Source organism: Podarcis raffonei, chromosome 16, assembly GCF_027172205.1.
Source record: "Podarcis raffonei isolate rPodRaf1 chromosome 16, rPodRaf1.pri, whole genome shotgun sequence".
Lineage (NCBI taxonomy): Eukaryota > Metazoa > Chordata > Lepidosauria > Squamata > Lacertidae > Podarcis > Podarcis raffonei.
In genome coordinates this window covers 13,209,772-13,224,106 of record NC_070617.1, presented here as the reverse complement: position 1 = coordinate 13,224,106, position 14,335 = coordinate 13,209,772, and the positions used below count along the sequence as shown (strand labels likewise).

The following is a 14,335-nucleotide window of genomic DNA, read 5'->3' as shown; positions in this document are numbered from 1 at the left end:
TGGAGTAAGAAGGGCTGAGTGGCCACAGGGAACTGTGGCAAAGAGAACAGTGTGGATTCTCGACCAAATGAAAGAATCGTTCCTTGGTTCATCAGGGCTAGGTCGCCTGGAAGCAGTTTTTGACTCACCATGGGTGATTAACCGCCTGCCTTTTAAGTGATTGATTCAGGGGGCAGGGGACCCCGAATTGTCAGAGGGGCAGAGCTGTCCCGTGGCCTCATACCTGAGAGCAGCTTGTCCCCCTTATGCCACCGGAGCTCAGCAGCCGGCTTGCTGCCGGAAGAGAAGCACGTCAGCTGGGCCACGTCTCCTTCTTTAAGAGGATCGGAGTAGCCAGAGATCTGGGGTTTTTGCGGGATTCCTGCGAGAAGGGAAAGAAACCTGGGACACTGAGGACTAGCGACTTGGTTGGAGAATCCTCAGCTACGTAGCAACCCTCCAAGACGCTGGAGATGGAGGGCAGTAACACACAGGCTTAGTGTCTAGTAAAAAAAAACCCATAAGCAACCATCGGCTGAAATTCTCCGCAGGAGTGGAGCGGGACCACTCTATCCTTTCGCATTTCTATGGTGCAACCCCTCTGTAGTTCCCAGAGGCAGACTGTGCTTTTGGCTTCTACCTCCCAGCAGCCCTCCCAGCCAAGGACCCTTGAGGTTGCACATCAGGTCTAGCCACCCCCTCTCTGTGCTCTCTTTCCACTGTCCCTTAGTAGCTCCATGATTAATATTTTTTTGGGGAGGGTCCCTAGACTTAGCACCCACTCCAGGAGGCCTCCAAACCTGGAAGATACAGGACATGAAAACTCCCTTAGGCTGCCACTGAAATTCCTGGGTGCTCAGGGAGAAGTGGAAGCAGGAGTGCGGCTAGGGCAGGAGGCCCTCTGCTAGGCTTGGGGATGCTGGCTCCTGCCTGCCTTCACTACCCTCTGGCACTGACTGGCCTTGCCACCCCCTCCCTGCTCCCCTGGCCTCACCCAGCACAGTGACGATGGCCTTGGCGGTCCTCACAGGCATGGTGAAAATGGAACAGGTGTACTCGCCCTCGTCTGCCAGGGTCGCATTGTCGATACTGATGGTCAGCTCGTTGGGCGTAGACCTCTCCAGCTGGATGCGGAGATCTCTCAGCGCTAGGGGAGCAGAGAAAAAGGAGCGTTGCAAAATGGGTGAGTGAGGTTGCTTTAAAAAAAGCTAAAATAGCACATGGTAATGGTTTCTAATACTGAAACTGAGAATGCCCTGTTGGAGAAACTCACCTTTCTGTTTTCTGCTTTTTGTGGGATGTGAAACACAAGAGCAGTCAAGTACAACATTCCTAGAGTGAACATGTTTACACATGGAGAGGAATCTTTGTTCATCCAGCAGGTAAACTTCCTGTTTCCTTCTGGGCTGGGACAGACTTCCTCTGCATGTGACTAGAGGTGGGCGTGGCCTCACCTGTGCAGGTAACAACAAAAGCACAAGGCAGGGCAGCCACCTTTCTCTTTTTTTGACTACATGGATCGAAGAAGCAACATCTGCTTAGCCAAAGATGCTGCTCTCTTGGCTTCCAGCCAAGAGAGGACAGAGACTGTCTCCTTTTGAGATAGTTTCCAGGTGTATGTTACTTTTCTAAGCTAAGTCTGCCTTCTGGGATCCGATTGTGAACAGAATGTGAGTAAATTCTTTTTATACTTTTATAGAAGACTGTGTTGTGTCTTATCTTTTATAAGGGAATAAGGGGGAAATACCAGGATAGTTATTATAAAGGCTTTAGCAAGCCTGAGCAAACGCATCCGCTGTAAGTTTAAAAGGGGAATGTTACTCTGCTAAATTGTGAAACTTGTTAACACAAGTTGGAAAGACTATAATCAAATAATATATCCTCTCCCGCATCCCTGAACATTCCCACACTTTTAAAGCCTGATATATTATTATTATTAGCTATTTAATGCCCCAAATAGGCTTCTATGAAATCCAGAAAAAAGCTATAAAGGTGGTTTCTCAGTAACTTCCTCTCTTAGAAATGTTGTAGTCATAATTGCCTATCGTAGTCTCTAAGTTACTCACCACAGAATTTCATAGCTACCACGATAACATGAGATAACTGAGAATGGTTATCATCAGAGGCAATGGGCTGCATTAATTTCAGTAGGTCTACTCTAATTTGGTTGGAGGAGGGAAGAAAATGCCTCTTTGGAATATGCAGAATTTTTTTTTTTAAAAAAAGGAATCACAGAAGGAGGGGGAAGGGAGTCAAGTTTTGAAATGTTAAAATGACTGCAAAATTATCGAAATGTATAAAACTGAAAATCATAAATATCTTTGCTACAGCTTTTTGGAGACAGTGCATTCTGATGGTGTGTGCAGTGATAAAGTGAAATGATAAGAGATGAAAGAGCTCTAACCATTACACAATACTGCTGTTCAATGACAATAATAATAATAATGTGATAGGGAACCTGTGGCCATCAAATATGGTTGGACTCCACCTTCCATCAACCAGTGATCACAGGGATGATGGGAGTTGTAGTCCAACGGCATGTGAAGGTTCACTGGTTCCCAATCAGGGAGGTACAGAATCCTTACTCTTTGCCCTTTTTAAAAAGCAAGTCAAAAGATTTCTTTTTTCCAGACAGCCTGTTGATCTGCAGATTTTACTCCCTTCTGTTTTTATGGTCCTGACCATTGGTTTTAAAATTTCATTTTAACATTGTGAGTTATCAACAGTGTTTTAAAATTACTACTAAAACACTATTAACAGCGTGTTCATGCATGTGTGCTTGCCTGCCCTGCAATTTACAGAATTAAAATCAATATACTTCCCCCTCAGATATGTAGGACTGGGCTTTTAATCAATAAATCATATTTCAGATGACAGCATCTCTAAAATTCACCAGATTAGCTCCATTGTCCTCAGCTCTGGGGCATCCACAGCAAATCCGACTACTTGATCTGTTGCAAATTTATCTTACTTAGACATTAAATATATAATTTTGGCTTGCTCATCACGAGAATCAGATATATGGACCTAGTGAGTTTCCTCCTGGCACTCACATTATCATCTTTTAGGTGTTAAGCAAATGCATTTTCATTTTCTCGGTCTTTAAAAAAATGCTTTTTTAAAAAAAAACTTTTATTGCAAATGCTGTAGTCTCATGGGGAACAAGTTGGGCCTTTTGTGTTTATTTAACATTCCAAATACTGTATTTTTGCTTTATCTGAATTGGTTAGCACAAAATGACTGCTGAAGTTGCAGGGTATAAATTATGGAAAACACTAAGCAGCAAACAAGCAAACAAATTGCGTTGCGCTTGTGACACATTGACAGCTCGGAAAGGAAGGGAAAAAGGCAAATATGTTAAATCTCCTCTTGCTCTTCTTGACTGCTTGTGCTGCTCTTTCAGCTGAGAAATATCCACATTTTTAACAGATAAATTTATATTCAGTAGTGGTAGGGAGAACCAACTCCCTTCCAGCTGAAAAAAAATCACGTGTCTGTGTTGGTCATTTGGAGGCAATTCTGAATCGCCGCAGGTGAGCAGGAGACTGAAAATACACATGCCTGTTTTATGGATTCTCCCCAGACTTTGAGGGCTTTAGAGGAACACTGTTCTCTGTGCGGCATCATTTACCTGGGTTCACTGAGGTTCCAAGGACATAAGCTAAAATCTCTGCTTATCAAGGACAGTCCTTATTTTCTGCCTCCTGTTTCTGGTAATTCACCAGCTCTGTTTTCGCCTTCAGGGGATGCCTTGCTAAGAGGTTATGAATACAATTTCTGCCTTGCCTGACTACCGAGGCCTCATGCTTGCAAATCTCAGCCTTAAGTGGAAATGACATTTCCAAGCTTGCCTGCTGCTGTGGGAGGGGGAAAGGTTTGCAAGGAAGGCATTAGGACCTTGCCAGGTTCCTTATGGCGGCAGCAGAGTCCAAACTAAGAACTGGGCTGATGATGCGGAGAGTAAGGTAAAGGTAAAGGGACCCCTGACCATCAGGTCCAGTCGTGCCCGACTCTGGGGTTGCGGTGCTCATCTCGCTTTATTGGCCGAGGGAGCCGGCGTACAGCTTCTGGGTCATGTGGCCAGCATGACTAAGCCACTTCTGGCGAACCAGAACAGTGCATGGAAATGCCGTTTACCTTCCCGCCGGAGCGGTACCTATTTATCTACTTGCACTTTGACATGTTTTCGAACTGCTAGGTTGGCACGAGCAGGGACCGAGCAACGGGAGCTCACCCCGTGGTGGGGATTTGAACCGCCAACCTTCTGATCGGCAAGTCCTAGGCTCTGTGGTTTAACCCACAGCGCAACCAGTGTCCCTTCTGATGCGGAGAGTGTATATATATATATATATATATATATATATATATATATATATACATTTTATTTGCATAGTCTAATTTCTAACCGAGCCAGTGGGGCATTTGCTCATTACTAATTGTGGTTTCTCAAATTTATTTATTTGAAAGATTTATTACTCGCCCTCTGCCACAAGCTCCCAGGGTAGGTTCCAGCACGTAGGAAATACAATTTCAAGGCAGATAAAATAAGTGTAATTGTAAAACCCATAAAACTGCTCCAAAATGGAACAGAGTGACGTGAATTCAGCAAAGCAGGTGGGCACAAAACCCAAAATGTGCATGTTAAAAACTGTACATCTCTGTGGGGAAGTGCAAGAAAAGCCTTGTGCTAGGATCAGGCCAATGGTCCTACTAGGGCATCACCCTGTTCTCCTAGTAGTCAACCAGATGCTCATGGAGAGAACATAAGAACCCGAACACAATAACACTCCACCCAGCCATGGGTATTCAAAATGGCCGCCCATGTTGGTGGGCATCACTGCTTATTGTGGGAATGAATTTCCAGAACCCCGTTCCCTGCACTTCTGAGGGTGATGGAACAGCCAAGTGGGACCTAAATTGTTATCCATTAGGTAGCCTGTTTTAATACTGTGCAACACTTTGGTGAGGGGATGATGAGGACTTCTAATGGGAAGGGGACTGAGAAAGAGCACAAATCAAGAACAATGAATAAATTCAGCACCCATCGCCAAAGACAGCTCCAGGCACCTTCTGCCCAGCTCAAGACCCTGATGGAATGCAGATTCTCTACCTCGTTTCTCCCCAAAGTAGAGCGTCTGTTGAGCAGGATTGGACCACTGTAGGGAGGAGTCATCAGGGTCTTCCACTTCACACTGGAGGAGCACCTTGGAGCCTGCGACCACGATTTCATCCGACGTCGTCGGCTGGCTCCCTGCAGGAAATCAAGAGGGATGTTGAACATAAGAAGAGAGAGAGAGAAGGGTGGGGTGGGGTGGGGAGAGACGCTGAACAACCTACCAACATAAACATATGCAAGAGCCTAGTTCTCATTGAGGTGTGTCTGGGGCTCTAACACTTTGGGCTACAGCAGAAAGTTCACATCACAGAATGTCTCCCCCATACAAATTAAGTCCCCTGCACAAGTGAAAACTGTTGTGTTAGTGAAAAGCTAAGCTTAAAAAATCCATCTCCCTTCACATGCAAATTCTATCAACACCCAGCAAATGTGGAGGTAATTATATATATAACTTTACACACACACACACACACATACGAAAAGGATGTTGAAATACCGTATGGACACCCTGCAAGCAAAACTGGGAGAAATGCGGGAGGAATGTTCCTTGCCCTTATAACTGCTCTGCGAAGAAATCAGAACAAATGCTCACTAACACAGCAACCATCCTCCCAGCCCCTCACCACACCTGCAAGCTTTGTGTCGGCAAGTCAGGATGAATGCTCAGTAAACAGGTCATTTGGAAGATCCCAAAGGTGCCAAACAGTCAAGAAACATGAAACAGAGGGAGAACAACAGCCTGTTTTAGAGGCTTTAGGCCTCTGGGCTAGTTGCCAGAATAGTGTGCAACAAAGCCAGATTATTCCTCCTCCGCCTTTTCTTCTTCTCCTCCTCCTCCTCCTCACACAATCATAGGATTGTAGAGTTGGATGGGACTCCAAGGGTCATCTAGTCGAACCCCCTGAAGTGCAGGGAACCACAGCTCAAAAATCCCAGACAGATGGCAAAAATTGTCCTTGAGCTTGCTTTCCCACCATTCCTTCTTCCTTGTGTGCTGTGTCTCTTTTAGATTTGCGAGCCTGATGGCTGGGAACTCCTTTAGTGCCAATTTTTGTAAGCTGCTCTGGGGGCCTTTCTGTAAGCTGCTCTGGGCCAATGGTGTGTAAGTGCTGCAAATAAATAAATAAATAGTGGCCCCTTTCCAATGGAAAGAAACTCCGCTAAGTTCCCAAGATTTCACCAGGCATCGGCCAACCACTCGAAAGCCTTGCCTGACCATCTTAAGGACTAGAAACCTGAAGCGATGTCTGCCTCCAGGTTCTGGCAGTTGCAGCATGGCACAACCTGTCTCGAACTGCACATTCCCCAGTGAAGAACAGCTAAGCAGCATACTGTTGGGATCGCTCCGTCAGTGGAGCACGAGACTTTTAATCTCAGGGTCGTGGGTTTCAGCCCCACACAGGGCAAAAGATTCCTGCATTGCAAGGGGTTGGACTAGATGACTCGTGTGTTCCCTTCCAATTCTACAGTTCTATGATTCTTTGAGGACCCATCACTGCTGAGTCCTCCCTGGGGGGGGGGGGGGAAAGGGACATTGAGCAATTTACTGGAAGTTTCCAAGCCCTCAGCAGCACCAGTAAAATAAACATATTTTAAGAATGTGCTTTCGTTGCCAGCTCCCCTTCTCAAGTCGTTGACTCCGTTGCCTCTGGGGTCTGTGGGCGTCTCCGCTAAGCACATTCCATCCCGCCTCGTTGACCGGGGTTACGGCCCCAAGTTCCTCCCCTCCTCTGCTCTACCCAAAGAACCCTTGCAAGAAACGGCTGGAGAATAAAATCGCCCCTGGCCGGCATCCCTAGAGCGCAGCCTCGGCTGCCTGACAAAACAGCAGCCCCTTGTCCTGTGTCCACTTCCCCCACACAGCCAAAGTATGCACAGCAGTGGCATTTCAGCGCATGGCTGTGGCACAATCGACCGGAGCATCAAAATCACTTCGGTCAGGGCTGGATTCCTTTCGGGGCCCATGGCACTTAAAAGATTTTGGAGCCCCCATATATATATCTAATTCAAAACATAAACAGCAATAAACTGTAAATTAAAATTCTATTTTTCAAAATGAAATGTAACTTACAGTCAGGTGGAAAACAATGTTTGTTTTTGTATACTTCCACTTTATTTATATTTGATTCCCCCCCCTAATTGCATAGTCTTTGATCAGATCCTCAAAACTAATCTTATGCAATGCATCTGCTTCTATACTTAGTTGTGATAAGGCATCCAGCCCACCTTGTTGCCTAGTTGCTCCGCTGGGATTTTAAAAATATACTTCAATTGAGAAAATGAACGCTCAGCTGAGCCACTGGTGACCATTAATGCTAAAAATCTGGCAATGGAAAATTTCTGTGGTGCCCCCCATTTCCCTCTGATGCCCTGAGCAGCTGCTTATTTTGCTTAATGGTTAATCCAGCCCTGGGAACAATTCAGGAATGTACCTGAGCAGGTATCCTGATTTGTAAGGATGCATCAAGAGCTCTGCTGAACTATGCCAAAAAGCCCATGGAGCCCACAGAAAGCTGCCTTACCCCAAGCCGGGCTATTGGTTTGTCCAGCTCAGTGTTGTTGACACTGGCTGGCAGCAGCTCTCCGGGGTTTCAGGCAGGGAACATTCCCAGCCTTACTTGGAGATTTCGGCGATTGAAACCGGCACCCTTCTGCATGCAAAGCAGATGGCCTACTGAGTTACAGACCCTTCCCAACACGGGAAAGTGCCTTATATTCAGTCAGGCCTTTGATCCATTTAGCTTAGTCCTGGCAGCACTGACTGGCAGCAGCTCTCCAGGATTTTAGACGGGGGTCTTTCCCCAGCCCTGGCAAGTGATGCCAGGGATTGTGCCCGGGACCTTCTGCATGCAAAACAGGTTCTTCTGACCAATAAAGCATTTCCCCATCAAACTGCTTCCCTCAGAAGTTGGCATGGCACACTCCAACAGCCAGCCAGATGCCTCTTTGGAGGCTGGCAAGCAGGACATGAATTCTGCAGCCCTCTCCACACAGTCATCTCCTTCTGCACACGTTCCAGCTTGTCAATAGCCTCTTTAAACTGTGGTGCCCAGACCTGGATACAACATGTCTGGGGTTTCGGAAAACCTGGAGCCTGGCCTGCCAGTGTGGACTTCACTGGCTCATGGTCAAGCAACCAGCCAGCATGGCAATGGCCCCAGCAGCAGAACCTCGTCAGAGACAAGGTGGTGTTCCTGTCAATTCCATATAACACTAGCCGTAAAGAATCTACACTGACTCCTGGTATGTTTCCAAGCACAATTCAAAGTGTTGGTGCTGACCTTTAAAGCCCTAAATGGCTTCGGCCCTGTATACATTCCACCCCTTTCATTCAGCTCAAAACTAAAGTCCAGCTCTGAGGGTCTTCTGGTGGTTCCCTCACTGCAAGAAGTGAGATTACAGGGAACCAGGCAGAGGGCCTTCTCAGTAGTGGTGCCCGCCTTGTGGAACGCCCTCCCATCAGATGTCAAGGAAATAAACAACTATCTGGCTTTTAGAAGACATCTGATGGCAGATCTGTATCGGGACTTTTTTAATGTTTGACGTTTGATGTTTATATGTGTGGCTGGTGCACCCAGTCAGATGGGCAGGGTATAAATAATAAAATAATTGTTGTTTTTGTTTTCTGCTCAAATAAGGAGGGTTGAGGAGTATATGGAAGGAGGCTGGAGGTGTGTGTGTGTGTGTGTCTGTAGAAACCTCTGGCTTTTGCACGGCTGGAATGTCACTTTCTGTACAAAGGTAAGAGTCAGATCGATGCCTGTGCCCATCTATACCTCTGGCCCTGCCCACCATGAGCAGGTGGCCCCTGGAAGGCTGTACACTAGGGAAGGTGGTCCTCAGCCCAACAAAAGTTCTCTACCCTGCTGCAACATGTGAGCATACTCTTGGCAGCCTGGTTCATAAACCATGTGTAAATTATGGGCGACAGGCAAGAGGAACTGCAGCGAGACAGAGCACCTAAATCCTTGAAAACAGCCTGTACTAGAAACCATAAACTCATCTCCCAGTAGGGAAAGGAGAGACAATCAATTCTGTTCACATTTAAAGGCAATGCTACCTAATCCCCACTTCCCAAAACAGTACACAAACTGAAACGCATCCCCTCTTTGAAATTCACACTTCTCCGAATTTTGCAATTCACTTCTCCAGCTCAGCACTGTGTACCTGGGCCCATCACAATGCACACAGGATGATGATTTATGTTTACTCTTCCTCCAAGGAGCTCTGTGTGGTTTTTGCACAGTTCTCCTCTCCATTTTATCCTCACAACAACCATGGGAGGTAGAAGAGGCTGAGAGCAAGTGACTAGCCGAAGACCATGGCTAGGGTTGCCAGTTCAAACACTACAGTATTTGAAATATGGCAACTCTATTCATGGCTGAGTGGGGATTCGAACTCTGGTCACCCAGGTCCTAGACCGACAAACTAATCACTACGCCATGCTCGCTCTCTAGTAAGAAGAATGCACCCAAATGCTTTGTACCAGTGGAACTTCCTTTGCAAAAATGTGTAGATAGGCAAAGTTGGGTAGAATGATGGAGAAATTTGCATGAAAACTCTGATGGATTTCCATGACGACTTTTTTAAAAATCACAAACTGATGCAGAGAACTAAACTTAGGACTGTAGAAATGAGGAACGGAGAGAAACTGAAATGGACAGATTTCCCTTCCTCCCTGCTGAGTGAATCTTTGCTGCCCAATGTTTAATCCTCCTTGCCCAAACACAACCAGGCTCCAGTCTATTTTCTGCTGTCAAATCTCATCCCCTTTTCTCTGCTCTTCGGTTGCCATGGAAAAGAATTGATCTTTATATCATCTTCCGAAGAAAAACAGTGCCTCTCCACCCCCTTTGGAAGACGCCACCAATGCCCCATGGCTGTCAATCTTCTTGACTTGCGTCTAAAAGGGGCAAGGGGGACCCGGGGAGCGTGTTCTGTATGAAACTGGGTCAAGGGGGAGCAAATGAACCAAACCCCAGGTGCATTGTGGGGGGGGAAACCTGCACCATTTGTTTTCAGAGAGAGAGAGAGCAAAGGAGCAGAGCTCATTCAGGTGCTCTGCCCCAGGACCTGTTTTTATTATTTACGACCAAAAAAAGTGCCTGTGCTTTGGATGGAGAATATCTATATATTGCAGGGAGCCCATTATACCTCCTCCAGTGAGCAGCCTGCCTGAGGGGACCTGGGCTGCTCAGCAATGGGGGCAGCGAGCAGATGGTCTGTTCCAGCATGTTGAATAATGCTGGGCTTTATTTCCCCCAATAGGACAGAATGGATGGCCCCCTTGGTGGTTTTGGCTGTTCGCCGCTGCATCTTAGATGGCAAAGGGAAAAGCTCAGTGACAGAGCATTTGCTTTCCATGCAAGAAAGACAGAACCACAGGGTTCTGTCTTGGGCCCGGTCTTATTCAACATCTTTATCAACGACTTGGATGATGGACTCAAGGGCATCCTGATCAAATTTGCAGATGACACCAAACTGGGAGGGGTGGCTAACACCCCAGAGGACAGGATCACACTTCAAAACGACCTTGACAGATTAGAGAACTGGGCCAAAACAAACAAGATGAATTTTAACAGGGAGAAATGTAAAGGATTGCACTTGGGCAAAAAAAATGAGAGGCACAAATACAAGATGGGTGACACCTGGCTTGAGAGCACTACATGTGAAAAGGATCTAGGAGTCTTGGTTGACCACAAACTAGACATGAGCCAACAGTGTGACGCGGCAGCTAAAAAAGCCAATGCAATTCTGGGCTGCATCAATAGGAGTATAGCATCTAGATCAAGGGAAGTAATAGTGCCACTGTATTCTGCTCTGGTCAGACCTCACCTGGAGTACTGTGTCCAGTTCTGGGCACCACAGTTCAAGAAGGACACTGACAAACTGGAACGTGTCCAGAGGAGGGCAACCAAAATGGTCAAAGGCCTGGAAACGATGCCTTATGAGGAATGGCTAAGGGAGCTGGGCATGTTTAGCCTGGAGAAGAGGAGGTTAAGGGGTGATATGATAGCCATGTTCAAATATATAAAAGGATGTCACATAGAGGAGGGAGAAAGGTTGTTTTCTGCTGCTCCAGAGAAGCGGACACGGAGCAATGGATCCAAACTACAAGAAAGAAGATTCCACCTAAACATCAGGAAGAACTTCCTGACAGTAAGAGCTGTTCGACAGTGGAATTTGCTGCCAAGGAGTGTGGTGGACTCTCCTTCTTTGGAGGTCTTTAAGCAGAGGCTTGACAACCATATGTCAGGAGTGCTCTGATGGTGTTTCCTGCTTGGCAGAGGGTTGGACTCGATGGCCCTTGTGGTCTCTTCCAACTCTATGATTCTATGATTCTAAGAAGGCCCAGATTCCATCTCCAGGGAGCACATAAACTATGGAACTCTCTCTCACAGAAGGAAGTGATGGCCACCAAGCAACCGAGATGGCTTTAAAAGAGGATTAGACAAACTCACAGAGGAGAGGGCTACCGAAGGCTACCAAGCCATGAGGACTATGCTCTGCCTCCACAGTTGCTTCTGAATACCAGAAAACACAAGAGGGGAGTGGGCTCTTGTGCTCAGATCCTGCTTGTGAGTTCCCCACAAGCATCTGGTTGGCCACTGTGAGAACAGGATGCTGGACCAGATGGGCCATTGGCCTGATCCAGTAGGCTCTCCTCATGTTCTTAGCTGCTGCCAGTCATTGGGTAGACAACTCTGAGCTAGACTGACCAAGGATCTGACTCCATATACAGCCATACCTCTTGTTACATTTGCTTCATGATACGTTTTTTTCAGGTTGCATCCCGTGGCAACCCGGAAGTGCTGGAAAGGGTTGCTTCCAGGTTTCGCCACTCATGCATGCGCAGATGCGCAAAATGACATCACGCGCATGTGCAGAAGCAGTGAATCGCGACCCCTGCGTGCGCAGACGCGGGTTGTGTTCCTTTCAGGTTGCAAACGGGGCTCCAGAACGGATCCTGTTCGCAACCAGAGGTACCACTGTAAAGCAGATTCTGAGGTTACCCATTGACTCTAGTTCCATAGAATTCATTGGGAGTCACTTCAGTTGGATATCTCAGTGGGTTGGAGTGTAGTGCTGATAATGCCAAGCTTGCATGTTCATTGCCCAGATGGGACAGGTGCACATCCCTGCATTTTTGAGCGTTGGGCAAGATTTATCCTCATGGTCCGGACTTCCGGGTTAGCGCCATCGGCTAATGGCGGATTCCCTCCGAGCTCCGGAGGGAATCGGCTCCCCAGGATCCGGGTCTTGCCGCTGCGGCGACGCGGGGACCCTCAGAAATCACAGGCGCTGAAGCCTGTGAACCTGGTGACTCGGCGGGCACCATTTGCGCCCCCCGACCCGCGAAGGAGCCTTTTTAAAGGCTTTGGAACGGGGGACGGGGTGAGCGGCGCGGTGCTGAGAGTTGACTGCTTCTCCTGTGGAGTGAAGCCGCATGCCATGGTCGGAGAGCGCTGACTTCTTCTTGTGAACAATTGGACTCTAAAAGCAACAACCCGTGAGTAATACGGAAATTGGATTTGTAAAGAAAAAAAAATTTTTTTTTAATTAGGCATGATCGGGGAAGGCGCAAACAGGAAGTCCGTCTCCCCGTCTTATAAATAATCTAAAGCAAGGACTAGCTAACTAAGGTTGAGAGAATTTCTTCTTCTTTATTGGGTAAAAGACATTAATTTCACGATTTGGCAGTATAAGTAATTTCACTGGAGGATAAGAGCTAATTTTGAGAGCTGAAGTGCCACCCCCCCGGACCCGGGAGTGATCCGCGAGAGAGCCTGTTGAGGAGATATAGAAGAGTTTGACAGCTGTCAAATTAGCTGTCAAGAAGGAAAAAGAGAACTTTGTTTCTGCTATCTCTGCTGGATATATTTGCTACAATTTGGTTATATTTTGTTGAAAACAAGGAAGAACTGATGCAAACTAACTTGATTTTTGGATTTGAACTGGAAGGAAGATAAAGTAACCAAAATCCCTCTAGAGGGGATTTTGGGACATTACAAGAATGGCTGAAGGAGGAAAAATTCAAGCTAAATTGGACAGAGTGTTTCTTCTCTTGGGAAAGTTACAAGGCCAAATTGATGTTTTGGCTACAAATGTTGCAACTCTGGACTTAACAGTAAACAAATCCATTGAATTTGATAAGGACTTGACTCATGAAGTCCATGCAGCTGGACAAGAAGAGAAACTTGAAAGATTTGAGAGTGTGGAGAAAGAGATATATGTTGTTTCTGAGGAAAAGGAAGGAGGAGATGTAATGTTGCAGATGACAAAGGAGAGCCAGAGGCCTGACATGATGGCTACAAAGGAAAATAAGTACTGGATGATGAAAATCTGTTTTGAATTGAAGATTGAAGAATGGAGAGATCTCCTTATGTGGAGATCTGAAGACCTACGGATTACAAATTTGATTAAGGTGAAAGTTGGAGCTTTTGGGACATTTGGACTTAAAAAGGAGTAAGAAACAAGATTCAGGCTCCACTTTTAAGTATGGAGGTCTGGCTGGAAGAAATATGGATCCTATCGGGACAGAGCTTCTCCAAGATCTGGTGTTTAATATTAAGGACTACCAAAAAAACCGGCAGAGAGGAATTGAGAGAGAATTAAGAGCCTCAGACGTGAGGTCTCCAGGCTGATAGTAGACTAAGACTGATGGACATTTGTTGGGGATTGAAACCGGGAAGGGGTGGGGTGGGGTTTGGGAATCCAAAGGGTGCAGAATAATAATCTGTTTTTTTTATTTTGTTTTGTTATTAGTATGAAAATTGGGGAATTCGTGGAAGGGAATTTGGGTCGACTTTAGAAAAAAGTTTTAAGAATGAGCACTGATGTTTAAATACTGATGTTTATAAGTTAAAATTGGTTTTTTGTTTTTTTTAAATGAATTAAATATAAAAAGGTCAAAAATTGGGGATAAGAACTTGTTGAATTAACAATTTGAATTGGAATATAAGAAGGGGAGGTGTGGGGAAGTCAGGGAAATATGTTATTGAAAATAAGGATTGTAAACTTTATGTGTTTTTAACTTTTTTGTTTTTTGTTTTTGAATTTTTAATGTATAAAGGTGGAAAAACTCAATAAATATCTTTTTTTTTAAAAAAAAAAATTATCCTCATGGTCCTTCCGACTCTATGATTCTACTACAGTCATACCTTGGTTCTCAAACGGAATCTGTTCCGGAAGTCAGTTCAAGTCCTGAAAATGTTCAAAAACCAAGGCATAGCTTCCGAT

The 14,335-nt window shown here is 45.9% G+C and overlaps 1 protein-coding gene across 3 annotated transcripts in view; it reads right to left on the bottom strand.

Annotated features, from left to right (window-relative positions):
- The window catches only part of CADM3 (cell adhesion molecule 3), a 94,254-nt gene that overhangs the window by 18,471 nt on the left and 61,448 nt on the right, over positions 1-14,335 (bottom strand). For all 3 annotated transcript variants that reach the window (XM_053369843.1, XM_053369845.1, XM_053369844.1), the window contains exons 2-4: positions 5,090-5,230; positions 974-1,126; positions 224-361 (exon numbers count right to left, since the gene is read on the bottom strand). In XM_053369843.1, coding sequence (XP_053225818.1) covers positions 224-361; positions 974-1,126; positions 5,090-5,230 — 432 coding nt within the window. The remainder of the gene's footprint in view (positions 1-223; positions 362-973; positions 1,127-5,089; positions 5,231-14,335) is intronic.